The sequence below is a fragment of the Corvus cornix genome, chromosome 17, assembly GCF_000738735.6.
Source record: "Corvus cornix cornix isolate S_Up_H32 chromosome 17, ASM73873v5, whole genome shotgun sequence".
Taxonomy (NCBI): Eukaryota; Metazoa; Chordata; class Aves; order Passeriformes; family Corvidae; genus Corvus; species Corvus cornix.
In genome coordinates, this window is record NC_046346.1 from 4247687 (window position 1) to 4275683 (window position 27997).

The 27997-nt window shown below is 43.2% G+C and overlaps 1 protein-coding gene across 4 annotated transcripts; it reads left to right on the forward strand.

The window, feature by feature from the left end:
* Positions 1-2078: 2078 nt before the first annotated feature.
* SETX (senataxin) lies at positions 2079-27269 on the forward strand. Of its 4 annotated transcripts, none has more exons than XR_005603221.1 (27): positions 2079-2180; positions 3203-3389; positions 4497-4677; positions 5965-6175; positions 6349-6458; positions 6928-7147; positions 7288-7407; positions 8407-8578; positions 9165-9255; positions 9709-13941; positions 14773-14872; positions 15284-15460; positions 16102-16331; positions 16849-17016; positions 17144-17300; positions 18131-18232; positions 18663-18775; positions 19475-19546; positions 19817-19966; positions 20455-20562; positions 21241-21428; positions 22059-22151; positions 22760-22924; positions 23387-23524; positions 25885-25972; positions 26259-26352; positions 26456-26544. XR_005603221.1 is itself a non-coding variant. In XM_039561431.1 (27 exons), the coding sequence occupies exons 3-26, from the start codon at positions 4498-4500 to the stop codon at positions 27140-27142; spliced, it is 8073 nt and encodes a 2690-aa protein (XP_039417365.1). In that variant the 5' UTR covers positions 2079-2180; positions 3203-3389; position 4497; the 3' UTR covers positions 27143-27170; positions 27219-27269. The 4 variants fall into 4 exon arrangements, 3 of the variants coding, with proteins under 3 accessions (XP_039417365.1, XP_039417364.1, XP_039417366.1); XM_039561431.1 differs by lacking the exon at positions 26259-26352 and adding an exon at positions 27219-27269 and having other exon boundaries at positions 26456-27170; XM_039561430.1 differs by lacking the exon at positions 26259-26352 and having other exon boundaries at positions 26456-27237.
* Positions 27270-27997: the final 728 nt, after the last annotated feature.

The following is a 27997-nucleotide window of genomic DNA, read 5'->3' on the forward strand; positions in this document are numbered from 1 at the left end:
GACTTATTTTATCCTTTGCTTTAAAGGACAACTGTTGTGGTTGACTGGAATGCACCTCACTCAAAAGAGAAAGGCAGGAATGTCTTATTGAGCTAGAAGAATAATTTGATAGAGTTCAATAAATTTGATGGAATTTAACAAAGTTTTAACAATGGTTTTCCAAGGCTCAGTACGTTTGATGGCAAAGTTCACCTTATTAATGACTGCATGGAAGAAACATACAAAGGAAAACTGAGTTAAAATCAAGTTAGTGATTCACAAAGGGTTTTGGAGACACAAAGGGTAAGAAAGATCCTCCAGCTGACTCATGAGGTTCGGAATGGACCCCCATCCTTTCTAACTCCTCCTCAGAGAGGAGTCTGGGTGCAGCTGGATCCAGACGTGATCAGTGCTTTACATATGTCAAGTTTACAATTAATACTGAGTAGGCCCATGAATCAGTGATGTTTCATTATTACTAATTCAGCTGCTCTCAGTCACTTACCAAGGATCTGGTGTGAGTAAGGGATTTCTTGGCCTCGGGCAGGGAAATACCACGGGCTCAGATAAGAGAGGTTTCCCTGCTCCTCTGCAGTCACCTGGCCTGCAATCCAGCTGCAATTCAGAGTTATTAGGGTGAAATTGTCTGTTAATCAGCAGTATAGACAAGATAGATGCCTTTGGTTTAGCTCTGCTATCTCATTCTCCACTCTCATTATCTTGCATGTTTGGGCTTCCAAACCACCTTTCAAAATATTTTTCTGAGGCACTTTGACTCCCTTGTCCAAGAGCCAGGAGCATTCCAGCTTGCAGGGTCACCTCAGGGCATGAGCACCCTGTTACTCCCTCCCAGAAACTACCCAAGGAAAACTCCTGCTGATACTTGTTAAAAGCAGTTTCTCTGCAAAATAGAGCAAGCCAGGGCCGGGATTGTAAACTTGGAGCCATCACTGCACTGGCTGCTTTGGGGAAACACAGACCCGAGGAATAGAGAGGCTTTGTCCATTTCCCTGCAGCCCTGGGAATGGAGTAAGGAAATTCCTTCCCTTCATCTCGTTGGGTGAAGTGTGTAATCTGTTTGCACAGGGGCAAGTAATTGCTTGTTGATTATTTCCCAGGTGCTGAATAATGGCACAAGGAAGCAGCATTTCCCTTTGCCATCCTCTTCCCCGGGCCCATGGGAGCACAGGCACAGGGAGGCAGTTCTTTCATGTGGATGTTTCAATATTACTGCAAACAGAGCAAACTGTGCAGAGGTTTAAAAAAAAAACCAAAGAGGCTCCACAGAATGATAAAGGAAATAACTTTGACAAAGCTTTGTGTATCAGACTGCATTATAAATTAGAGCATGACACATCCTTCAAGTGTAGAAGCACTGCAAGGCCCCTAAAAACTTGGGTGTTTCAAGCAGTTGTGTCGCTTCAAGCATTTTTCTGGCGTGTTCATGGCCTGAGCGGTGTTACAGCACAAAACTTTCGTCTGTGTGGCGTTACCAAAGACGGAGACAGACGAGTTCCAAGGGTGTGTTCGCAGCACTTCAAAGTTGAGGCGTGTTACGGTGGCAGCAGCTGAAGATCAAACGGGGACTTGCTTTTTTCACCCCCCTCTCCTGTAAGGTCTTAACCGAGAAGTGGAGACAGGAGAGCGATCTCTGCCGCTTCTCCCACTGACCCCCAGGCTCTGGGATGGTGTCACCCCTGGGCCCTGCAGGCTCAGAGCCACGAACCTCCAGTGAAGTGGCTTCATCCCCCAGACACAGGGGCCAGGTCTAAGTGGGGAGCAGCCCCTCTCCTGCCCGCTTTGGGATGTGCAGGAAGAGGCACGGGGGCTGTCCAGCTGGATGTCAGCGGCTTCCACTGCACGAGAACCTTCCCCCGGGGGCCGTTACCTCTGCGCTCGGTCAGGGGTTGAGCGACGGATGGTATTATTTTAGTATTTAACTAATTCTGTCCTTGAGCCAGTGCCCTGGCTGCTGAACACACCTCACGCCCAACCCCGCGCCGCAGTTCCCCCCCGCCGCTTCTCCGGGCCGTCCTGGCCCTTTAAAGCTCTTCCCGCGGGAGGTGGCGAGCGCCCGCTTCCGGCCGCGTCCGGAAGCGCGGGGAGAGCCGCGGCCTCAGGGCGGCAGCGGCGGTGCCGGGAGGGTCGGACCGGGCAGGCCTGTGCGGGGCGGACCGAGGGGCCTGCGGGAGCGGCGTGAGGTGAGCGGAGCGGGCAACGAGGAGAGGGATCGTGTGTGCGCTCGGCGCCGCGCTGGAGGTTGTGCTGCCGCCGGGGAGCCCGCGCTCCGCCCGGGACACCCTTTGTGTCAGTCCCTCACGCCGCCTCAGGGCAGGCGCTGCCCCGCCGAGCTGGGTTCCGCTTGGCGGGAAGGGACGGAGAACACCGGGCAGGGCGGCTGAGGCGAGGGCAGCGCTCAGGTGGAGCTGTCGGGGGGCGCTCCAGGGGTTGAGGTTCGTGTTGGGGTTAGGATAGTGGTGGGATTGGGATTGGGATTGCGGGAGGGCCGGCACCGGCACCGGGGCGGCTGCGGCGGCCCCAGCCGCGAAACCGAAGGAGTTTTCGGTGCTCGGGCGTTGCGTGCGTGGGTGCCGAGGCTCCGCAGCCGGTGCGGGGTGTCGGTAGCAGCGTTACAGGGCACGGTGCTGCTCGCAACTGCGGTTCGTGTACCCACCCGCCCACGCTCCTTTAAGTGACTTCCTTACATAGGTAAATATTTACGCTTTTTCTAAGTGAAAAACGAGACAAACATTGTGTCCGCATTTGAGTGACAGAAGGGATTCTCCTGCAAATCGTACTTATCTCTTCATGAAATGCTTTAATGCAGTTATTAATCTAAATACCGGAGCAATTCTTAAGTGTGAGCTGAACCGAGTTCTGCTGATCTACTACCTGGAAGGAGGTTATAGCAGGTGAGGGTTGGCGTCTTCTCCCAGGCAGTGAGTGAGAGGAGAGGACAGAGCCTCAGGCTATGCCAGGGGAGGTTCAGGTTGGGCATCAGTAGGAATTCCTTCACTGGAAGGGTTGTTGAACATTGGAGTGGGCTGCCCAGGGCGGTGGTGGGGTCACCATCCCTGGAGGTGTTCAGCTGGATGTGGCACTCAGTGCGCTGGTCTGGGTGACAAGGTGGTGTTCGGTCACAGGTTGGATTTGATGATCTCAGAGGTCTTTTCCAGCCGGACTGATTCTGTCATTCAGTGGTTTGATTTCTGTTTTGCTCTAGGTCTTTGAAATACTACCGAGACTTGGTCACCAGGGGGTGGATTGCTGAGGATACACCTCTGCCCTCTGCACTCAGGACATGTATGGCTGAAGGGCTCAGCCCCTTCCCTGGCTGCAGGGCAGCGCTGTTCTCCTTCCCACCATGTGACCTGGCACACCTGCACAGCAAATAGCTCCTTTTTTGAAAGGTAAATGCCACAACTGTTGGGTTTTCCCGGAATATGTGTATGTATGAGGAAACTTAAAGCTTGGCTTTATCTATTTTTGTTATGCCGAATAAAAGAAGTAGTTAGCATCTTTCTTTTTATATCAATAGTTCAAGAGTTCGTGCTTTTGCAGCCTTCCATTATCTGAAGGGGCCTACAAGGAAGCTGGAGAGGGACTCTTCATCAGGATCTGTAGTGATATAGGATGAGGGGAAGTGGATTCAAACTGACAGAGGGCAGGGTTAGACTGGGTGTTAGGAGAAAAGTTCTTCCCTGTGAGAGTGGTGAGGCCCTGGCACAGGTTGCCCAGAGAAGCTGTGGCTGCCCCATCCCTTGAAGTGTCCAAGATCAGGCTGGATGGGGCTTGGAGCAACCTGGGATAGTGGAAGGTGTTCCTGCTCATGGCAGGGAGTGGAATGAAATGACACTTCCAAACCAAACGATTCTGTGAGTCCAGTGTTCTGTTGAATTTTTCAGACTAGCAGGATCTGAGATGATTCTGTTGCTGCTTAGTGAAGAATTTTTGTTTTTAGAGGAAAGCAATCTGTGGTGAGAATTTTAGCACGCTTTCTGTCTATAAAAGTAACAGACAGGAAAGTTCTGTGTAAATATCCTTTGCTTGTGACAACAGGGATTTGTTGACCTACAAATTTTAGCAGGAGATTAAGGAAGAAAGCTAATTAAACTTTGTGCCACTAGACCTAGATTCCAGAGACACCAGTAAAATAATATAAAGAGCTTTGCATTGTAGTTCTGGAAATTGTGCAATGTGTGGGTAAGGAGATTTTTTTTTTTGTATGTAAAATGAGTTTTCATGCTTTTTTTCCTGGTTTGCATGTTTGACTTCAGTGCTTTACTTTTACTGTTTGCTATTCCACAGGCATTTTTTATGTGCTGTCCCTTTAATGCTTTAATCTGTTCAACTGCATGCACCTGTATCTTGTAAGAACACCTGCATGGAGGCTGCTAAGGAGTAACTGAAATCCTGACATTCACCACACTTGAAAATTGGGTCCTGTTATGGCTGAAAGGAAATATTCTGCAACCTGAAGGCTTTGGACTTTAATTCCTGCTTCTTTGTACCCCCAGAATGAGCACATGCCGATGGTGCACACAGAGTGGTGCTGGCACCACCGAGTTCCTGAAGCACTATGCTGCTCAAAGACTGTCCCAGGAAGATTTTGAAGGATCCAATGATGACCTCTGTTACTGCCTGGAGTGTGTGGTTGAATACCACAAATCGAGGGAAGAATGTCCAAGGTTGCATGAGGTAATTAAGACATTAATTAAGAGGCTTCTGTGGTCCAGCCTCAGCATAGGGGGAGTTTTATGCAGGGGTTGTGTTTAATTGGGTTTTGGGAATAGGTTGCATTGCTTTTGAACTGGTTTGGGTTTTTATGTGGAGTTGCAAACTGCTGATTGTAAAACAGAGACCCTCTTGTTTTGCATATATTCAAATTGGCAAGAACTAAAACATTAGTTGTAAGTTGCTGACTAGACACTATAGCTTGGACTTCTTTTGTGCTGTGGTGGTTTGTCATCTGAAACAAAGAACATCTGCCAGACTAACAGCTCGTTTCTTTAATGTATTTTCTCTTTTCCGCTGGTTTCTCTTCAGCTTTTGGGTTGTTCCTGTTTTTGTTCACTTTCACTTCTCAGTCGTAGTTTTCTCCTGTTGTTTGAATTTCAGAGATCTGACCTTGCAAGACCTTGCAATTAATCAAAAAAATTTCAGCCTCCTTTGTAATCCTCCCTTACTAGTATACAATTTTATATTTTTGGAAAGCTTATTTTCCCATCTGGGAATGTGAAGTATGTGTTTGTAGCTAATTGATCATAATACAGGTGTCTAAAAGGTTGCTCTTTAGATTGGTCAGCTAGATGTCTCTGGAGTGTAATTCCATGTGACTGGAAGTTCCATAGACTGGAAATAAGAGAACTTGGACCCTACTGCAAGTTCCTTTTTGTGTCCATTTACTGCAGTGTAACGCAGCAGTGAATAAACTTGGTGTCTAATTGAGGTTGGGAGCAGTTACTTAAGATGAGTAATGTTAAGTGAGTGAATCCCTACAAATATCCAGAAAATCAGTCAGTCTTTTTGCATTGTTTATGTTCTTTTCCTTCCACTAATTGCAAAATCTGTAAGAAGGCAGGATTTTAGAAATGCTTTTCCTATCTTCCTAAATACGATCTTTTCCTGTATTGTGTCTTTCTGTGTATTGGCCAGTGGAACAAAGCTTTGTGACTAAGCTGTGTCCTGAAATAAGTATTGAAATGAATATGACTATTTAACAGAATTATGAAATTGCTTCTGGTTTGAAGGCTATTCTTTTAAAAGTGACTTTATAGTCTTAACTCTAAAGTGAGAGATTTGGACTTTGCATAATTGAATTCTGTTTCAAAGCTTTAGTGTTTTGGACTATGCGTAGAAAGAAGCTTTTCAAAATGAGATTTCAAGTTTTGAAAGCATAATTAAGATTTCTGTACGTGATAATCAATGTCCTCAATTGCTTTCTTTACAAGTCCACTTTGATGGTTGTTTTCCCCCACTGAATAGGACTTGTGGGACTTGGAAACCTCCCGCCTTGTTGCCCACATGGAGAAATCCATGAATGAAGAAACAGGAGAAGATGATGAGTTGTTTCTGATAGATGAGAATGGGGAGACACGTCTGTCTGGATATGTGGGCCCAAATTTTGAGAACAACCTGCGAGTGCCCCTGCTGGAAATACTGAAATATCCCTATCTGCTGCTGCATAAGAAAGTCAGTATGTATCTGATCACATCCCTTTGGAAGGGAATGGTGGTGTTCTACTGAAGGAGGTGAAAATAAATAGTAGTTAAAAGAGAGTGTCAATGTCTATATTTATTTTGATACTAAATAAATTTTTATGTGAACCTGTAGGTTAGTCCTTACTATAACGGTGTCTTACCCTTTTAGGTGAGCTGTGTGTAGAAGTGCTCTGTAGAATGGAACTAAGCCACGACTCCTTTCAGGTCTTTGAGAAATACCCAGGAATCTATCTCTTTTTGGTACACCCAAATGAGGTGGTAAGTTCCTTTTTCTGTTCTGCTGAGTTCCAGTCAATCCTGGTTTTGTGCACCATGTTAATACTGAGGGTATTGAGTGCTGTCTTTGCATGGTTTTAGAAAATCTGTGTGGTGCATTTATCTGTAAATAAAACTTGACATCTGTTACAGTATGCAGTTCTCTCAGAAAATCTTGGTCAGTAACATGTAAATAACATGACATTAGTACAAACCAATTGCTATACTGTTGCACACGAATCCTAAGGAATTTTCTTTGTAGGTATTACCCTGAAGTATAGCTTCCTTGTCACCAACATAATCTTGTACGTAAAGCAAGCCTATTTCAAAGATTATTTTGAAGACTTATTTTTAATTACTCTATTAATAAAAATATGCCTTTGTTCCAGTTGTAATAGCAGTGCTTCCTCTTACAGAATTGTGGTTTTGTTTGTTCTTTTGATTAATATATAACTTTTATTTCAATCCTTAGATTCGTCGATGGGCCATCCTAACAGCAAGAAATTTAGGGAAGGTTGATAGGGATGATTACTATGACTTAGAGGAAGTGCTGACTTGTTTGTTCAAAGTTATTGAGTTGGGACTTTTTGAGAATCCAGATATTTACAGCTCTTCAATGTTTGAAAAGGGTAAACTCATCCTTCTGCCAGCTCATTTGTATGATACAGCCAACTACAAGAACTATTGGCTGGGTGAGTACTTATGATCAGAAATGAATTTGTGTAGTCTCCCCTTTGTAAGCACTTCTTCCAAGTCAGAGCTCTACAACTTCATAGGTGCTGTGTATTTTTTCAAATATATAGACAGGTTGCTTCTTTTTTTTCTTCTGTAGGGATCTGCATGTTGCTGTCAGTGCTGGAAGAACAAGCCATGGATTCTTTGTTACTGGGCCCTGAAAAACAAAATGATTTCATGCAGTCTATACTTCACACTATGGAGAAAGAAGCAGCTGGTAACTAATTTTGATGCTGAGATTAAGACAGTTTATAGCCCATTTTTCATCTTTATCAAATTCCTGGTTAAGTTCTTGGTAGTGTAATGAGAGGTGATTATAAATGAGGCCTGTTTATCTTCTGGAAGGTGCAATATTTGGGTAATACTGGCAAATACTGGAAGATGACATCCAAAGTCTGAAGTGGAGAAGGGATGGCAGTGCTTTTGCCAAGTCTGACTTGGAGGCTTTGAGAGGACAAATCTCCAATTTCTGTCTCTATTTTCATTTAATGTACAGGCTGCATGTGCATAGAGAATGCACGTTTCATTGTGGCATAAAGTTTGAATTTTGAGTCCTAAAGTAAAGAAACTCCTGAATTTCTGCAACTTGCCTTAAAATTTGACTCTTCCATCTGTCTTTTTGAGGGGACTCCCTTTTGCAGCTGTAAATTTAGAATTCAGATTTAGTAACCCCATAGGTTACCATGGCATTGTCTGGGAATGGCCTGTGAGCTCAAGACCAGGATTGCTTCTTAAATGAGCAGATCTTTATAAACTTTGTGTTTATTGAGGATGTATTTTCTTATGTGAAGGAATAAGAACACTTGAAAGAACCAATTGCTTTTATTATAAATGTGAAGTATAAATTAGCTCTGTAAGTAAAAGAATAAACAGCTGTGTAAGTTGTGCCACTTCTTAGTACAGCCCTACAAAAATCAGTGTGAAAGAATCAGTTTCATAGAGTTGGGAAACATCAGTATTATTTAATATTAATAATGAGCATTCAGGCTCCTGTTGATGTAAGACTGCATAACGAGCAGTGTCTCTGTGTAGATAAGAGAGTTTGACTTTTTAAATTCTTTCTTCAGGTTAAAAAGTACAATTGCAACTTATTAGAATACTTTTATATTGATATTTTAGAAAGATCAATGAGAAGCAGCTCTTGCAATTTCTGCTTAGCCTAAGAATGTCCAGGATTTGCATTTCAACCCTCTCCCCTGTTGCTGTTGTGTTTCAGACGATTCCACTGACCCCTTCTGGCCTGCCCTGCATTGTTTCATGGTTATTTTGGATCAGCTCGGATCTAAAGTTTGGGGTCAGCTTATTGATCCTGTCCAAGCCTTTCAAACCATAATAAACAGTGTGAGCTACAACAATGAAATCAAAAATATTCGCAGTAGCTTTAGGAGGTCAGTTCTTGTCAGTGCTGCTGTAATTTGTGTTGGGGGAGGGAGATGGCAATTAAAAAAATACCATGTTTCCAACTTCAAGCAAAGAAAAGTTGAAGTAGGTCTCCTAAAATTGTGAGGTTCTTTCAAAAAAAAAATATATGCTCACTTCTTTTTGGCAACCATCATGTCTGTGTTAAACTTGTTAGGATATTTTTCCTGAATTGGGAAGACTGTTAGTTAACAGTGCTTATTTAGTGCTACAACCAACTTGCACTGAAGGGTTAATGGAGATTTTCCATGTCTGGGATTTGGTAAATTTATGGGAATTCCTGAATTTTCAGTTGATGGCATTCTGGGCATTTGTTCTATGTACATAGGCAAATCCATGACTCAGTAGAAAACTTTTTCCTGAGACAGTTGCTTCCCCCACCTCTTACAAGCTGGATAAAACAAGCTTTACACTTTTAAATATGGTACCTTTTCATAGGTATGGTTTATCACTGACAAGTTCTAATGGTCACTTGGTATCTGAAAAGCAATGTCTATCCTGACTTTTTTAGGGTTTTAATTGTGTGAGTCTGTAATGATTTGTGTTTCTTTTTAGGACAAAATCTGAACCAGAGTCAGACTACGGTGATGACATGATTTCTTGCAGTCAGATTGTGTATAATTATAACACAGAAAAGCCTCAAAAGGTATTAAACCAGCATTTTATATTCCTGTTCTTTGAACTGTAGTCACTGAATGACATTGTCAAGAATAAACATTTCTGAGTGTGTTCATCTCTTGATGTCAATGTGTTGCATTTATGAAATGTCTTTTAAAGGCTTTAAATGTGTTTTTGGTTCTCTGAGGTTAAATTATGCCAGCATGACAGTGTCTTTGAATAGTTCACAATGATTTTTAAAGGAACTACTACTTCACACCAATTTCACAGATAATGTTTTAGGAAATTAGTTCCTTATACATCTGTGGACTCTTTATTTTTTGCATTTTTTAATGACTTACGTTGGGATGTAAGAGATACTACCATTTAATGAACATGTGTATAAAAGAAAGTAACTTTTATGGCTACAAAAAAGGTGCCATATTACACTGTGTAGGTGTGCATGTCACTGAGGATGTTGTGTGGTGAATGTATTTTTCAGGACACTGGATGGAAGGCTGCCATTTGCCCAGAGTACTGCCCCAACATGTATGAAGATATGCAGACCCTGGCTAACATGCTTCAGTCTGACATTGGCAGAGATATGCGTGTCCATCACAGCACATTCCTCTGGTTCATCCCCTTTGTTCAGTCCCTTATGGATCTCAAGGACTTGGGTGTAGCCTATATAGTAGAGGTCATCCACTACCTTTGCTCAGAAATCAAAGACATCCTCATCGAACGAATCCAGCAGTGCGACAAAATCTCTGAGTTCTTCCTCCTCATCTTAGTGTCCATTGTTGAGCTACACAGAAGCAAGAAGTGCCTGCACTTGCTGTGGATCAGCTCCCAGGAGTGGGTGGAGGCAGTGGTGAGGTGTGCTACACTTCCCAGCAGAGCCTTCACGCGGTGCAGTGAGAAGGCGCCGGGGCTGTGTGCCAAGGGCTCGGGCGCGGGGCTGTTCCAGGCCCCGAACTCGGTGCAGCACGCCTGCGTGCAGCTCATCCGCAGCCTGCTCAAGGAGGGCTACCAGATCGGCCAGCACGCCCTCTGCAAGCAGTACCTGGACAAACTCAACCTCCTCCTGCGGGGAAATCGAGCTGTGGGGTGGCAGCTGAGCAGCCAGGAAACCCAGGAGTTGCAAACGTGTTTAAAGCAAGTTATAAGAAGTATAAACGGCAAAGCACTGAGCACCTCTTTGGCTGGAGGAAGCAGTTCAAACTCAACAGCTTTGCCAACCATCTCGATAAAACACGAGAGGAATGCATGTGATGATGGATACAAGATGAGTGGACATGAGAGAGAGGACCTTTATTCACCATTTGTCATGTCAAAGGAAGGCAGAGATTGTCAAGAGAACCCTTTCCATAGGAGAAGGAATGCCTGGGAAGAGGAATGCAGAGATGCATCTAGAAGTTCAACAGCTTGCACATCCACAGAAGGCCTCTTGATGCATATTAAAAAGGAACCTGATAACCTGACAGCTCAGGAGTGTATCTTCCCACAGAACTCACTGGCAACAAAAGAAGGTGGGAAAGTTCAGGAAAATAGGAACTATGATCTTGTGGCAGGGAAATGCAATGCGGATGATCAATGCTTTAATTCAAATGCCCAGCATTCAGATTTCAGGAGAGGCAGAGAGTTAGAAATCAAACACGAAGCAGAACCCAGAACGCCACCGCATCTGTCTGCTCAAACTCATCTTGATTCCCTATCTTCAAGGAATTGCAAAAGTATGCAGGAGACAAGTGTAAACAGTGTGTTCCAGTCCACACTGGTCCCTACTAAACAGATATCCAAGGAAGCATCGCTAGATTCCTCTAACTCTAGAAATGAACCTGGGGTGCAGGGGAAGGAAGATGACAGTACTTTGCTTTTAGGGCGTAATGACGCCTCACCAAAAAAAGTATCAACAGAAGAAAAATCAGCTTCATCGTTGATGTCTTTCTTTAGGAAAAACTCTAACATGCAAACTTCAAACCAGGAGCAGCCTAATTTAAAAGACTTGGATAAATATGACTGCAAAAATCAAATTTCTGAGACCTGTAGGGATAAAATTTCAGCATATGGTTATTTTCCATTTAGCTCTGAAAACAAGAGGGATATGATCAGGCCACTGTCAGTGAAGCGTGAATCAAGTGACAGGTTGTTTGAGTTTTCGGAATATTTCAAGAGGGAGAACAGTTCAGTGGGGAATAAAGAGGAGGATTCTGTGAAGACGGTTTCTAAAGATGATGCTATATCAGACTCCCAGGTTGATAGAGAGCTCAGTAAATTATCTTTAGCTGCTTATGCCAAAAGCGTCAATTTTTCTGTTGTGTCCAGCCAGGAAAGCTCAGCGTGCCACAATGTGTCTGATATTAGAAGGAAAGTGAAAGGTACTGTAAGATCTTCCAATGAAGGCCAAAGTACCAGGTGTCCCTGTGGTGCAGATGGCCCTAACAATCAAGTCATTGTAATTTCAGACTCTTCTGATGAAGAAAAAAGCGTGTCTGACAAGGAGGAAACAAAAACCAAGAATGAAAATGTGTGTGCAGAGCAGTCTTCAGCTTCCAGCAGCATTTCAGATAGTGGCACTAAAAGAGAATCAAAGTCTCCAGGCTCTCCCATGTTACTGGATGATTGTGATTCTCAGTACTTTGAATTTGAAACAGAAGCTGAGGTTTTTTCAGCTTGGCAAGATACTCAAGCGTATGCTGTGGAAACAACTCAGGAGTATAAACAAGATCACGTTAAACCAGCAGCTGAGAGGAGTAATTCAGATGAGTTCCAGAACAGTAACTTAGATTTATGGGGTTATGATCTGGATTACTTAAGTGATGACACCATGGAAGAAGCAGCAAGCTCGATAGAAAAGCAGACAGAGGATATTTCTCATCAGAAAGTAGTTGATGATACAAAAGAAGCAACTAATTCAACCTTGCAAGAATCAGTTAGTAAGGAAGATGCAAAAGGTCAGCTGGAGAAATGTGTAGACAAAGGTACTGCTAAAGGCTTCACTCTGGACTCAAAATTGCCTGAACCCAGAGCATCTACATCTCCCCGCTCCTTAGCTTCAAAGTTGGCCCTTAAGAAAAACAGCACAAGCCCACAGAAGGCCACAGCAAAATGTAAATCAGCACCGGCTGTTCAGAGAAGTCCTAAAAAACCTCCAGTTGTTAAAACAGCCAAAAATAAAACACCACTTCAAAGCATGCCAGAGCGTTCTCAGCCTGGCAGGTCAATGCCTGCTGTGGTTCCTCCAAGAAAAGTTCGGCAGAGTCCTGCTCCAGCATCAACTGTGGAAAAGCTGGGCCTGAAGAAGGGCCCCCGCAAGGCGTTTGACTTGTCCCAGCCCTCCCTGGAGAGCCTGGCTCTGCTGCGCAGCCACGGCAAAGCTGCAGGCAGAATTGGAGTTGCACAGAAAAAGAAGACCCAACAGATCGAGGCTCAGCGTTTGTCTGTGAAACATAATAAAAAACTGCTCATCTGCCAAGACCTTCGCTATTCAAGGGAGGCGAGGTCCAAAAGAAGTGCGAAAACTTCTGCAGGAAGTTTGGAGAGCAGAAACAAAGTTACCAAAGCGGGTGCAAAACCTGTGGAACAAAAGCCTCAAAGTTTTGAATTGGCATCTCTTAAAGAATCTGCTGAAAACCAAAGGGAGAAAAAAAGAGAAGAGACTGCTTGTCCCTCTGCCAGCGAGAGAAAATTGGAGAGCCTCTCTATGGAGGAGGTGGCAAGTGCCTCTAAAATGCCTCGTTCTTCAGACTGGAACAGAAAATGGGAGGGTAACAGTGTGGTGGTTCCTCCTGTCCCTATGGATTCAAGTCTCTCTTCCACTGCACTTGGAGATGATAAAAATGAGTCTTCAGGAAAAGGTTGCACTGTCCTGCCTGAGTGTGAGGTGAAAACTTCAAAGCAAAATGGGTGTAAATCAGATGAAAGCAGTGACGAAGGTGATGATAATCTGTTTTTAACTCAGTTAGATCCTGTGGATATGGAGTTATGCTCTCAGGAGGAAAGTGTTCAAGATGCTGCTGTAAGTAGCAAGACCCCAGAGGAAATGGATGTTGATGAAACTCTTCAGCAGAACGAACCCTCAGCTGTTAGGAAATGTAGCTATAAAGACTGTATGGAAAAGGTGGAAGAACCTGGAGAATACTGTAGTAAACACAAAGCCACCAGCCCAGGGGCAGATCACGTGTTTGCCAAGCCTTCTCTCCTGCCACCTAAAATAAGAAAGCCTTCCACTACCAAAATTTTCAGCTCAGCAAGTTCTTCACGGAACGCAGCCTTCAGCAAAGATCTTGAGGATGTCCGAAAGTTACCCCCACCTTCAAAAAGCAAAGTGAATGCGGCCAAACCGGTGGTAGTCAGGCCACCACTGTATCCAAAACCTGCACCACCAGGAAATCCAACATGCAAATCTCCAAGTTTCAGTAATGTACCTCAAGCCCTCAGTACCAATAATGTTCTCCAGTCACAAAATAGACGCTATGACAATGCTTCAAATATTTCCAGAGGGCCTGGCCGAGAAACCTACTCCTCCTTTCTTGGTGCTCAGCAGCGCGATTACAGCATTTTTGTTAACCAAGTCCTAAAGTGGACTTACGAAATGTTTGCAAACTTCAGCCACTTTGGAACTCCCAAGAATCTTCTGCAGTCCGTAGTAGCCTCTGTTCCTGTCCGATTTCAGGGCTACAATGACTATTTTAATACATTTTTCCCCTTGATGATGCTCAATGCCTTTGAAACAGTAAGTAGCTTTCTGCCTTTTGGTTTGTTTCATCAACACTGCTAAATTTTATGGAGCGATCAAAACCTGGTTTATGTCCTCTATTTACCTTTGAAAATGTTCAGATACAGATCAGAATAGAGGAATGATTTGGGGTAGATAATCCAAACAGTTGTGTTTAGGACTGGGGACTACCAGAGTTATTCGGCTCAGTGAAGTGTTTCTTTTTTCCTGGGTGTGCACCCACAATAAAAGGCGTGACAAAGGATGTGCTTCCTCTCTCTATAGCATATAAAGTTTAAACCAGAAATCTTTTAAGAAACTGAGATCTTTCAATGACAGTGTCTGTAAAAAGAGGATAAATACTAATGTTTTGGTTTCTGTTGAGAAACACGAGAGAATAGGTTAATCCAGGAAGTTTTTTTTTTCCCTAGTCTTTACTGGTTTATAGTTTAATAGTGACAAAACACAGTATTCTTTCAATCAGTGTCTGAATGCTTTCAAGTTCAGTCATTGCATCACTTCTATTGAAATAAGGTAGAAAATAAAGTCAATGCCAGATTAATATTGACATTTTAAGGTGAAAATGCAGTCAGGGAAAACTCAAGAGTAGTTGTGAAGAGCTTTAAGAAAGTACCTTAAATGGGTGAGTGGCAAGGAAGAACTTTTGTTTGCCCTGTGTGTTTATATGTAATGGGTATGCTTATGTGAAAGAAAAGAAATGGGTAGGACTCTTGGTAAATTTACTTGACAGTCTGATAGTTTCATTTATTTCCCCTTTGAGTCATGATAAGCTTTTCTTCTGATACACTAAACCCTTCAAAGTATTATTGTTTCCTTTTCAATGTGTAGCTGGCACAAGAATGGGTAGAAAACCAGAAAGTAAGAGAGAAAAGTTACTGCTTCTACTTACAGAGCTTTTCTGCTGACATGAATACAGCACATTTTACAGGTGAGGGTTTTTTTGTTTAATCTTCTGATTTTCAAGAAGATGACGCTTTATAATGAGCTGGCACTTGTAGAGTTTTTTTGTGTTTGCTTTAAATATAGAAAGGATTTCAACTTTGCTATTCTACAGAATGCACCTAAGAGAAATATGTATTTTGTAGGGAATTTGTGCCTTCCATATCTTTCATCTGGGTTTTTTTTCTTCAGCATGTTTTGATAAAGTTGTCCTTGGCTTGCTCTGTTTTTATATAACGCTGTGCTCAGGCTTAAGAGTGCAGGATGGAGTTAAAATTTTCACGATAATCTTTTGCTGTAACCTTTAACAGCTTTAAAAGTGAACAGTACTTCTACAGTCAGAAAATAACTGTAAGCGTTTTCTTTTCAATGTTCTGATTTTAATTTGTCTTTTGGGTAGCTCATTTACGAGAGAGTGATTTGGCAAGGCAGCTTCATCCAAAGGAGGATGACTTAATCCTCTTGGTGGTCCACAAGGAGAAGGACACCTTTGGGGAAGAAAGTGGGATGGAGAACCACAAAGTGAATCATGTTGGCCTTGTGACACGATTTTCTCGTCCATCTGGCTATGCAAATAGTGAGTAACTGGGCTTGAAATAAAAATGGGATCCTTCTTGGTGCCATGAAATGATTCTTCATAGCTGGCTGTTGGTAGTTGTAATATACCACTCGCCTCAGAGGAAATGGAGTTGTTTTTCCTCTATAGCAGGTCTGTTTCATGCTAGAAGCTTTATAAAAAGTCAGGAAATGAAGCTGCAGCCCTGCTTTTCATAATTTTTCTAGAGACTTCCTTCGGTGCAAATGTTACTGCTTCATGTAAAACCAGAAACTAGTGATGAGGAAGTATCTCACGGCAATACCATCCTACAAGTGCATGCAGAGCACAACGTGCCATGAACTTCTACGATCTCACTGACTAAAATTGTCACTCTCTTGGGAACTGAAACTGTTAATTACCAGGATTACCAAGTACCCAGTACCTGCCTTATTAAAGCAGTGATCTGAGTAGTTGTACAGAGCACTAGTTTTTTGTTTGGTCTTTTTTTTTGGTGGGGGTGGGGAAGTGTTGGGATTTTGCAAGAATTCACTGTTGATTCCTTAGTACAAGACAGCATCTTGTTCTGCTGAATTCATTGAGTGACTTACTGGAGTATCTTTCAGTTAATAATTTGGATAGTTTTTGAGTGAACAACTTGGTTTCTTGTTGTTCTTTAACAGGACAAAAGGAGCAGCAAACTGCCTGTCATCTTACTGTGCAAACCCGAGGCAATCTGTCGTTCTTCATCCATAAGCAAGTGAAGTGTGTGGTGGTTGGCTCCCTGGTGACCACACACAGAAAGTTCAAAGGTCTTCTGCTGCTGAGCAGGAGCCCCCTGGCTAAACCCATCATAGATCCAAGTTACAACGATTTCTGTCCCAGAGATCTGCCTGTAGCCTCAGGAAGTGCTGTAAGTCCTGCAGCTGGGAGTGCCAGGGTGCACAAAGAAGGCATTTGGGCCTATGAGTTTTGCAGGTCTGGTTTTTCGTGCTGGCTTTTGAGATGACCAAGAGCAAACAGCCAAGTTTTAAAAGCACTGAGACACTGCCCTTCTCAGAGCTGGCTGATGGGGTGGGAGAGGGGTCTGAACTTGCTCTGGTCTTTGTGCTGTATTGTTGTAGGTGTCCTTCAAACTGCTTTCAGTTTTCTTTCCCCTTACTGGGGAAGTGTTCAGGAAATGAAACCTATGATGGAAAGGGTACTGTAAATAAAGGTGTGGAGAGTGAACAAAACCTTTGTTACAACTTTCAAGGGAGGGTTTTGTGCATGTAGATAAAACCTAGAATCAAAAAGCTTCCCTGCCCTTCCAGCTTTTGAGTTATAGCTAGAGGGGTGAGGACATTCTGAAAGTACAGAAAATTGATGTGGAAGGTTGGTAGGTTGATCAACAATAATTCATTACTTTTTTGCCCTGTCTATTCCTTCAGGCTTCATGTATGAATGAATACAATGAAGATCAAAAGAGAGCCATTGAGACAGCTTATGCCATGGTAAAGCAACACCCAGGACTTCCCAAAATCTGCCTTATCCATGGACCACCTGGGACAGGGAAATCAAAAACTATTGTAGGACTTCTGTCCCGTGTTTTGAGAGAAGTAAGTGAACATGATGGGATGGTCATGTGCTGGGGTTTGGTTTACATGAATGTACTATCTGGCTTCTCAATTTCAAATGAAAACAATCTAAGGAGCTTGTTTTGGTTTGTTGTTAATTAATCTACAGAACACTAGGAATGAGAAAACAGCTCGGGAAAAAAATTCCAAGATTAAGCCAAACCGTTTTCTAGTCTGTGCACCATCAAATGCTGCTCTTGATGAACTCATGAAAAAGATCATCATTGCATTTAAGGAAAAATGCCAAAACAAACAGGAGCCTTTGGGTATGGTTTGTTTTAAAATTCTGTTTTAATGTTAAATGGGCAAAACCTGGTGGAGGAATTGAAACAGTTGATTATGTACTGTACTTACACGCTTCTCTGAGCAGTTTCTTCCTCTTGCAGAACATGACTGGTACATCCTTGTACTGTTGTTAACTTTAATGTGCTTTTCTGAAAGGTGTATTGTGGTTTTTTTAATAAATGACACTTCGTTTTCTATAGACATTGACCCTTTCCTCATGCTGCTGGTTTAAGTTCACCAGTTTTTAAGTACTCTTTGGGGATTTGAACACAAGTCTTTTGCCTTTATTTTGAATTAAGTTGGACTTTGTGGGTCATGGGAAACAGACTGAAAATTTTCATGTGTCAGAGCCTCTCATTTTTCCTCCTCCCAGTCTGTGACTAATACGAAGTAGATGAATTCTACGTCTAGTTAGTGACAAGGGGGGAAATATCTGCGTTGTAACCAAACATTAATTTGGTATTGACTTACCAACTGCATTACTTGATGGGACTCAGCACTGTCCAAGTTGGGAACTCTGGAAGTTTTAGATAAACCTGAGAGTAAGAGGTAGTTTTATTAATTCAAAATAACATTCTTAGTGTTAGCCACCACTAAAACCTGGGCAAAATCTTTATTTTTTGGAGTTTGGAATTACTGATTTTTTTGTAGCTGCATTTAAGTACAAGTCAAGTGCTAAAAACTCCAGATAAGTAGAAAAGGAAAAGCCTTGTTTGCTATCCATGATGTTTACATTTTTTAAACTGTCATAGCAAAGCACAGAGACAGTCGGAGTAATTTAACAATATTTGGACTTTGATTTTGTAAACAGGAAATTGTGGTGATATCAAATTAGTGCGACTTGGTGCTGAAAAATCAATCAACAGTGAAGTCCGGGGGTTCAGCCTGGATAAGCAAGTTGAACACAGAATGAGTAAGTAACATGGAAAGCAGACTTTTCTTCAGTCTTCTCTAAGAGCTTGGTGGTGTTTTCCACATGGACCATGTGTTCCTGTAAGAAAGAAGATTTTTCTACAATAGTATTTCATGAAGCACTGTTTTTCTTAATCTTAGTGGGGAAGTGGTAGTTTATATATGAGCCAGAATCTAAGGAGAAGGAAAGAAATAAACAAGGTGACTTTTTTTCTTTAAGAAATTACATTACATACACGTTAAAGCCATCATTTTTAAGGAATGAAGCATTTGAGAGCTACAGTTGGAAGCAGTTCTCATTGTCTTCATTGTACAAGATAAAACTTCAATAGAAAATGGGAAAACCCAGCAAAAAGATCAATTTGTCCAATTTGGAGTTACTGTAACAGTTTTTCTATTCCTCCTGTATGTTCTCCTTTGGTTTATTACAGAACGAAAGCCAGGTGACTGTGACCAGGATATCCAGAAGAAGAAAGAAGCTCTGGATCAGAAGCTGGATATGCTTTCTCGAGAGCGTGCCATGCACAGATGTGAGAAGAGAGAGGTAGCAAGACAATTTTTAATCCTATTTGGGTTTTTGTGCTCGTAACACCAAAAGAACTCTGATTTTTGATGTCACCTCTAAGCAGAACTGTCTCTTCACCTATTTTTTCAACTAATGGAAAAGTTGGTAGCACCATGAAAGGGAATGAAGAACTTCACATCAGGAATTTTTTTGTTTATTTATGCCAGTATTTTCCACTGGTTGATCATGCCACTTGTTGCTTTAGCATTCAGTAGTCTTCACTTGGTTCTGTCACCAATTAGATTTTAACATAACCATATTTATAAATCTTAATGGTTTCATTTGATTGTATGTTTCAAAGCTCAGGTTTTGTTTCACTGAAAATATAGGAAGATACCTCGTGATCTAAGATTGTGGAATATGTGTTGCACTTGAAGTTTTCCTTTTTTTTTTTTTTTGTCTAAAAATTTGGCATTTGTACTCAAATGAGAGTTTTCTGGTGGTGAACCAATTCCCAGTTGCACAAAAATGTAAGATCTGGTATTGTGTGTTGCAGAGCCTAAGTATGTTGACAACTTTCCAAGAAACTGATCGGCTTCTTCAGACACGTTTGAAACTAACAGACAGTCTGAGCAAGTCTAAATGTTTAGGAAATGATTCAGGGTGTGGGAGGAAAGAAGGTATATGGGAAATGGGTGGTGCTAAAGGTGGTTTCTCTTTAATTTTTCCCCCATCTAGAGTCAAATGTTAAATGATGAAATTGGCAGACTTGCAAAGGAGAGACAACAACTTGCTTCTCAGCTAAAGGAGGTAGGAGAATTTATCTTTAATAAACTTCAGCTGATGTATTTTTATACTTGGTGTCCTTTAATTGTGGTGAAATTTGGTTTTGATGTAGCTGGGAGCATTTATAAAGTAGTGGGTAAATGGATCAAGGCCATAAACTTGAGTAAGTTACGGACAGGCAGCTGTGAAATCTGGGGCTACTCTGGCTGCATATTGGGGAAAAAGCCCAAACAGGAGCACTCACTGTTGCAGTTAAGGCTGAATTTTAACCAGGGTGTCCTGCTGTGCTTGAAGGTTCGGGTGCACTCCCAGAAAGTGCAGGCAGACATCATCCTGGAGTCTGACATCGTCTGCTGCACGCTGAGCACCAGCGGGGGGAGCCTGCTGGAATCGGCCTTCTCACGGAAGGGGCTCGATCCCTTCAGCTGTGTCATCGTGGATGAGGTCAGTGAAGCTGTTGGGACCTGCAGCCTCTTCCGCCTCCACGCCTGCCCTGTGCTCTGCTCAGGCAGCCTGGGGCTGTTTGGCTGCTGCTGGAGTATTTGTGGGTTGCCTGCCCTATCCCCAGTAGAACCATGAGGAGAAAGAATAATTTGTAATTGATTCTTTTCCTGACTTGTTTGGTGCTGTAATGGGTAGACAGCTTTTATTTAGAACCACGCTTCAGCCACATTTTTTTGTTGTAGAGATTTCCAGATGGTTTGGTTCTATTTATATGTTTGGAGAGCTCTGCATATATAATAATAAAATAAATCTGTTGGTAGTTTTTTTACTAGAGAAAAGTCCTTCTTTTTCCTCTTTTTTTTTTTTTTTTTTAATTTTTTTAGAAGACTTAAAGCATTTCAGTTATTCTGGCTGTGTTACAGAAAATTTAACATACTTCCCTCCTTTGCTTACAACTTCTACTTTTGTCCTGTTTGCATATCCAAAAGGCAGGGCAGTCCTGTGAGGTGGAAACACTGATTCCACTGATCCATCGCTGCAATAAACTTGTCCTTGTTGGAGATCCCAAACAGCTCCCTCCTACTGTCAAATCACTAGTAAGTGTTCAAGGTCTTTGCTTTTTTTCTTGCCATAGAGTACTTATAGTTTAAGAACAGTATCTATAGAAAATATTTAAAGAGGGAGAAAAAGATACATTTCAATGGGGCAATACAAGCTTCAAGCTGGGCACTTGGTTTGTGAGGGATGATGTGTTGTTGGCAGGCTGTTATCTCATTTTGGAAGCTTCAGTCACTACCCTGTTCCTTAAGGAGGATGAAGACTTCCTGTTTGTATGGGGACTTCCTGACCCTACAGGTGTTTTCTAAGGATAAATGTACAAAAGCGTGTCCTTGTATCCACGTGTAAGGACTGTTTTCAACACTCCTGATAAAGAAAGGAGGAAAGTCAGGCTGGCTTCCTTAGAGGGGTAAATTGCCTACAGGTTGTGTGTTTGTGTAGCAAGATTCCACCTGGAAAGTCTTGCTTTTCATTACGGTTGGTGTTCAATTTTAGTGTTTTGTGACTCAGTAAGGGAAGTTGTCTTGCTAAAGATTACACACAAAAATTCAGATTTGTGCAGATGGCCTTTACTGAGCTAATAAGACCAACACACGTAGAAAACTGAAGTGTGAGTAGTTGTCACTTTGTCAGCGATTTAGAAGTTTAAAACACCAAATACTTTGCCTGCTGGGGAATGAGGTCCCAAATGAAATCTGCTGTTCTCCCTGTGGCAGAAAGCTCAGCAGTATGGCTACGACCAGTCCTTGATGGCCCGTTTGCAGAGGCACCTGGAGGAGCAAGTGCAGAGGGACGTGCTCCGCAGCCTGCCCGTGGTGCAGCTGACCGTGCAGTACAGGATGCACCCGGACATCTGCCTCTTCCCATCCAACTATGTTTATGGCAGGACCCTAAAGACTGCCAAGTGAGTAGCTCTCTGTTCTCCTTTCTGGGCAGGGGGTATTTCAAAGCAGTTTTTTTTATGTTAGGGTGTTATTGTGAGTTTAAAAACACTTGAGGTTGTGGGAGGGGGAAAGATAGTTGATGGGAGAAAATGTGCATTCCATCTCTATTAGTGCTGGGTGTGATAGATGAGGTGAGATCCCTTAAAACTGAGCATATACAGAGTGCTGAGAGCTCCTTTTCAGGCCTCAAACTATTTGGGTAGCAGGGAAGATTAAGGACTCTGGGGAGGAAAAGAGCTCAAAATTACAATCATGAAGTGGTTAAGGTTGAAAAAGACCATCAAGCTCAAGTGTCAGCCATTTCCACCATTAAACTATGTCCTCACATGCCAGATCCACATGATTTTTGAACACTTCCAGGAATGGTGATTCTCACTTCCCTGGACAGTCTAGTGCAATGCTTTACAACCCTTTCTGTGAGAAAAATTTCTTTATATCTAATCCAAACCTCCTTTGGTGAAACTTGAGGCCAGTTCCTCTCATCCTGGAGAGTTGCTTGTGTTTGATAACCATGACGTAAATTAATGAAGTATCAGTTCTTAGAATTTCTTAGTTGTATGGTTGCCTAGTGATGAAAATGTTATTTCCAGGGCAATAGAGGAGAACAGATGTTCTTCAGATTGGCCATTCCAGCCATACCTGATTTTTGATGTAGCTGATGGTCGTGAGGAGCGAGACAATGAGTAAGTCCTGCATTCTACTCAGCCAAAGTTTAGATTTTCTGAGAATTAATTGCCTACAGAAGAGTTGTCTTCTCTCCTCTGTTGTTCCAATATGCATCAAGTAGCTAGAACTGCATTTTCCAGCTGATATGATTTAATTTTACGAAAAAAAGAGGTTGAATGGTTTGGGCATTTTTTAAAATCTGAAACTGGTTTTAATCCTGGTGTCTCTCTATTAGATGCCAGTAAATGCCTGCAGTCTCTGCTAACTTCAGCAAGAGTTTGAGTTCATGATTTAATCAGTGACTTCCCTTTCCCAGGTGCACACTGAGGAGATACCAGGAGGTGGCAGGCTCAGTCCTCCCCTTCACCTGTTCTGTAAGGAGAGCACAGCTGGGAGGTGCATGGGAATGTGGAAGTGCAGCCTTTCAGTGTCTGCACTTCCCAGGCTTGGTTAGCCCCTCATCAGGGTCTGGTTGCTAAGATCTTTGAGCCTCTGTGTGAAAAAAGCTGCAAAAGTTCGAAACAGGGGCTGTGACTCAAAATCCCCCATGAAACTGGGCCAAAGCATTGAATTGAAAAGATCTCTCAAAGATGTTTCTGTAACGTTTCCATTGTGTCCTGTGCAGCTCTTACAGCAATCCTCGGGAAGTGAAGCTGGTGATGGAGCTAATTAGAACAATTAAAGAAAAAAGGAAGGATCTGGGCGTTCGTCGCATTGGAATAATTACCCCTTACAGTGCCCAGAAAAAGAAAATTCAGGAACAACTAGAAAGTGTGTTTAAGAATAACAGGTAAAGAAACAACAAGCTTTCAGATGGGCCTTGCATATTAATCCTTTGTTTATCCTCTTAAGTAATGGCAAAAAGTCTCCAGCTTCTTTCTGTACTGCTAAAATTTGTACTTGGTTGTGCCTTTAAAGGGGTCATGTAACCCTTTTGCTTAAAACAGGCACAGTCTCCTTGTGCCATTTCTTAGTTATAATCTGTATACATGTTTTGGTTATAGTGCTGTTCTGAATAAGCTGATTCAAAAGACCCTAAAATTCCACGCTGTGTGGACCCAAACAGATTTTCAGAAATGATGCTGATCTCAGAACAGTAAATACAGCTTTAGGCTCATACACTGAAGGAGAAACTCGCCCTGGGTGGGTTTGACATAAGCATTAAGGATAGTGTTTAGGCTCTTTGCATCACTATGTTGCTTAGAAATCCAACTCGGAATTAGCAAGCTGCTGAATTATGCCTCTTCAACAGCCCGGGAGAAGTGGACACAGTGGATGCGTTCCAGGGCCGGGAGAAGGATTGCATCATCGTGTCCTGTGTGCGGGCAAACAGCTCTGAAGGCTCCACTGTGGCATGTGTGCTGGCCAACAGCACCAAAGGATCCATTGGGTACGTGTCCTGCAGTGATTTGCAATCCCATTTCCAGGGACACAGTAGAGAAAGTCATATTTTTAATAGGACTGGTAAGAAAGTTACAGAGAACAAGTCACTTCTACCAGAATTAAAGGGTATCTCAGTGCATGAATTGGTGTTCCTGGTTTGAGAAGTCTGAGCAAGAGGGGCAGGGAAATGCTGGTGATGTGCTCTGTATTATGTGCTGATCCCTTTGCACAGCTCCCTTATCCTGCCACTGCCTGCATTTGGCAGGATTGGCCTTGGGATCTTGGCTCTTTGCATTCTTACTGCAGCAGTTACTGTTCTTGTGGCTTTTGGCACACCTTGTAACTTTCTGAATGCTGTTCTTAAAATGAAACTCCTCTTCTGTGGATGATGCTGTCCCGTTAACATCCATAAAGGTCTTGTTAACTAGTTGTATATGTCACTTGGAATGTGATGTAGCAGACTCGGATCTGGGATTTGTAGACGAACGTGCTTATCTTAGCTAGGGGGAGATTGGCAGGAAGTCTTAATTCAAGATTGCAGATTTCCTAATTTTTTATGTTGTTTTTTTCTGTCTGAAACAGAAGGAACTAAACACTGAGTGTGCCGTTTACCCCCAGAGCACTTCCAGCAGTTGCTGATTTGTTTCTCTAACTTGCAGATCACTTTAGTTTAAAAAATGGTAGTGAAAATATGAAATATGCCTTCTTAGAGTTCACTGCCTTTTAAGTTAAACTAGGGGAAGTCTACTCACATAAACAAAAACCTTTGTTTCCACATACCAGGTCTCACTAAGCTGCTTATGTTTCTTTGATACTCATTCTCTGATTGCAAGAAAAATGGCTTTTAATTGTGCTGATCTATGATACTTTGGGAAAAGAAAGAATCCAAATCTTGGAGTAAACAACAATAATGCCTTTTGAAGATTTCTTAATTTGATTGAGTTTGGGAATGGAAGGCATCTGGAACCTGCCAGTTCTTGTGGCTGACAAGAGACTAAACCTCTGCTCTTTCAGCGGGAACTTTCCAGCTTACTGTGTTTATACATTAGTATATAAAGGTTTATATGTTCAAGCTTTGCCAGTGCAGTGCCTTAGCAGCTGTACATGCTGATGGCTTGGACATCTCTCTTTCAGGGTCAGGTGTCCTTGGCAAGGTGTGATGGGATAAGTTTGCCACACCCTTACCTATGATCTTGTAGCCTGAGTGAAGTATTTTGTTCTCCAGGGTTGCTAGTCCAGCATTAAATTTACTCTGAAAGTAACTGGGAGAAGAAAACACCAAGGGATGACAATCACCCCCCTGCCCCCTTCCTGAGAAAATAATCTTCTTGGCTTTCAGTTGTAAAAGCTGTCAGGAATATTTAGTAGCTTTTCAAGGTCCCCTCTCTTTCATTTCTCAAGATCTAGAGAACTCTATCTGTGCTGCTGGATCCACTCCCCTGTTTGCTTCCTGCTTCTCTTATTCCCTGCACTGTCTAGAGTTTTTGAGGTGACTCGGTGGTTTTTGCAGCCTTCACTGCAGGGTTGTGAATTTGCTGCAGAGGTCTCAGTGCAGTGACCACAGAGCCAGGCACTGATAGTGAACCTGCTCAAACAAAGTTGGACTTTCGAGCTGTGGATGTTGTTAGAATAAGCAGTGCATTTTGGAAGCTTTTCCATTAAAGTAGAAATAGTTTATATTAGTCTCATAAAGCTTTTTTTGAGTTTTGGTAAATGAGTCCTAACAGAAATCAACCTTTAAGAATACACTCAGCATTTGTTTAGGTTTCAGTATCTTGGTTTGTGATCCCTGAAAACCAAGCTAGGGAATTTTCCTAGTGCAAAACCAAACTTCTGCAAGGATATACTCTCCCCTCTTGAAGCATGACAAAGCAAAAGTCTGCCTTGACGTGCTTCCAGTGCAGGTCACCTTTAAAATAAAATATTCATATGCACTGTTCAGTACTTCAGTAGGGTGTTTTCCCATTAATCATGCCAAATATTATTAATGTATTTCAGTTCAAGTCAAAAAGAAGCTTAAAGTCTTGATAGGTGAAGTGAGGTTGATGTCCTCAGTACTTTGAGGAACGTTTAAGGAAGCAGTGGTTGGCATTAAGAGGGGATTTGCTCTAAGAAAGGAAACATCAACATCAACAGCAAGAGCTGGAAAGAATTGGAATTCCCTGCAAGGAATCAGTGGTGAAAGAAAGAAAACACAGTTCATGCTCAGCCCTTCACGTAAGGCAGGGCTGCTGCCCCGGGGTCTGGGGATGGGGAGGAAGTGCTGCCATTAATTTCAGTGACATTTAGTTTTATGTCTTTTACTCATAACCCGTAAGCCTTGTGGAAGAAGTAGTTTAGGAGCTTAGTTTTTGTCTTGTCACTCAGGTTTCTGGCAAGCCTCCAGCGGCTGAATGTCACCATTACCCGAGCCCGGTTCAGCCTCTTCATCCTGGGCCGGCTGCAGACGCTCATGGTAGGTGCAGTGTCAATGGAACGGGCTCAGTGTCAATGGAATGGGCTGAGCACCGTCCTCAAACCTCTCCAGTGCCAGGGAATAAACTGTGTGTCCCGAGAGTCCTTGATTTCTGTGCTTTCCCAAGGGCGGGGGGTGCGGGAGCGTCTGGGGGGGGGGATGGTGGGGGTCAGTTCGCCGCTAGGGGGCGCTAAAGCCCCGCGGCAGTGAGCGAAACCCCTGGAAATTGAGCAATGGTCATTTTTTGGAAGTTCTGATGGTTCAAAGTGCCTTCCCTGTGTTACAGCAGCCAGAGTGTCTGTTGCTGTTTCGCACCTGAAACATAAGATTCTTCCATTCCAGAAGGAACATAACAGTGGTTTCCATGACAGTTGTGTCAGGTACCTTGATTAAAGAGGTTGTGCATCCTCTGACACCTCTGTCCATTTGTGTTGATTTCTTGCTGATAACAGGTTTTTCTTGTTTTTCTTTTTTTTTTTAAAGGAAGATAAAAACTGGAATAACTTGATTCAGGATGCTCAGAAAAGAGGCGCCATTATCAGGACAACAGAAAAAAATTACAAGAAAGAGGCTCTGAGGATTTTGAAGCTCAGGCCACCAGGACAGCTCCCAGCTGTCCCAGGAGGGACAATATCTTCTGTGGCACAGGCTGGTTCTTCCAGTGGCAAGAGGAGTGAGCCTGGAAATTCTGGGAACAGCCCACGGGAACTTGCTGCTGGCCCTGGCCATGCAGTACCCCAAGGAAGCCGAGGGCCCACACAGCCTCCAGGGACTCCGTCTGCAGATTCCAGGAGGGAAAATGCCCCTGCACCCTCCTGGGCTTCAGCTGCAGATTCCAGGAGGGGAAATGTCCCTGCATCCTCAGGGGCTGCAGCTGCAGATTCCAGGAGGGGAAATGTCCCTGCATCCTCAGGGGCTGCAGCTGCAGATTCCAGGAGGGGAAATGTCCCTGCATCCTCAGGGGCTGCAGCTGCAGATTCCAGGAGGGGAAATGTCCCTGCATCCTCAGGGGCTGCAGCTGCAGATTCCAGGAGGGGAAATGTCCCTGCATCCTCAGGGGCTGCAGCTGCAGATTCCAGGAGGGGAAATGTCCCTGCATCCTCAGGGGGCTGCAGCTGCAGAATTCCAGGAGGGGAAATGTCCCTGCACCCTCAGGGGCTGCAGCTGTAGATTCCAGGAGGGGCAGTGCCCCTGCATCCTCGGGGGCTGCAGCTGTAGATTCCAGGAGGGGCAGTGCCCCTGCATCCTCAGGGGCTGCAGCACTTGCTGCCATTCCAGAGAAACCACGGGACCCAAGGCTGGCAAGCCTGGCCAGTCGAACTGAAGCCAAAGGGAAAGAGCAGCCCTTGAAGGACAGCCATCGGTCAGCCCAGAGCAATCCAGGATCAACACCACAGCAAGGCCTGGACGTGTCCTCAGCTGCCAGGGATCAGATTTGCAGAACAGAAAATGCCAAGAAGGCCCAGCAAACACCAGGACAGTGCAATGTGTTTCCCACAGCCCCTCCCACAGCTCAGCACGAGGGGGACCAGAGAGCAGCTGTGTCCAAAAGCAGTTCCAAAGCCCCCAGTGAAGGAGGTCAGAGCAGTAGCAGTGAGTGGAACAGAGACTCTCGTGGTTTATCAAGGAGACCATCCCAGGAATCACCAGAGAACACAGAATCAAGCTCTGCCAAGAGAAGAAAGATCTTTCCCTGACTTTACTATTGGCTCATTACTGAAAATCTATTCCCAGATTTCTGTCTAGCAGGGACTGTATTTTAAATTATTTAGCACAGCTGGAACCCCCTTATATTGATACGAGTACTATCAGATCTCTTTCCCATCCTGTCCCTAATTGTGGAGGGACTTAATACCTGACAGATGGTACCTTTGAGGTTTTGAAAAGAGAAGTTGGGTAGCTGCATTGCTTGAAAGAGCAGTGGGTTTAGTCATCTAGGAAGCTGAGGTTGTAAATGTTTAAGGATGTATATTTGTACAGTATACAGAATTATTTTAAGATATTTGGTAGTTTCCTTGTGTAAAT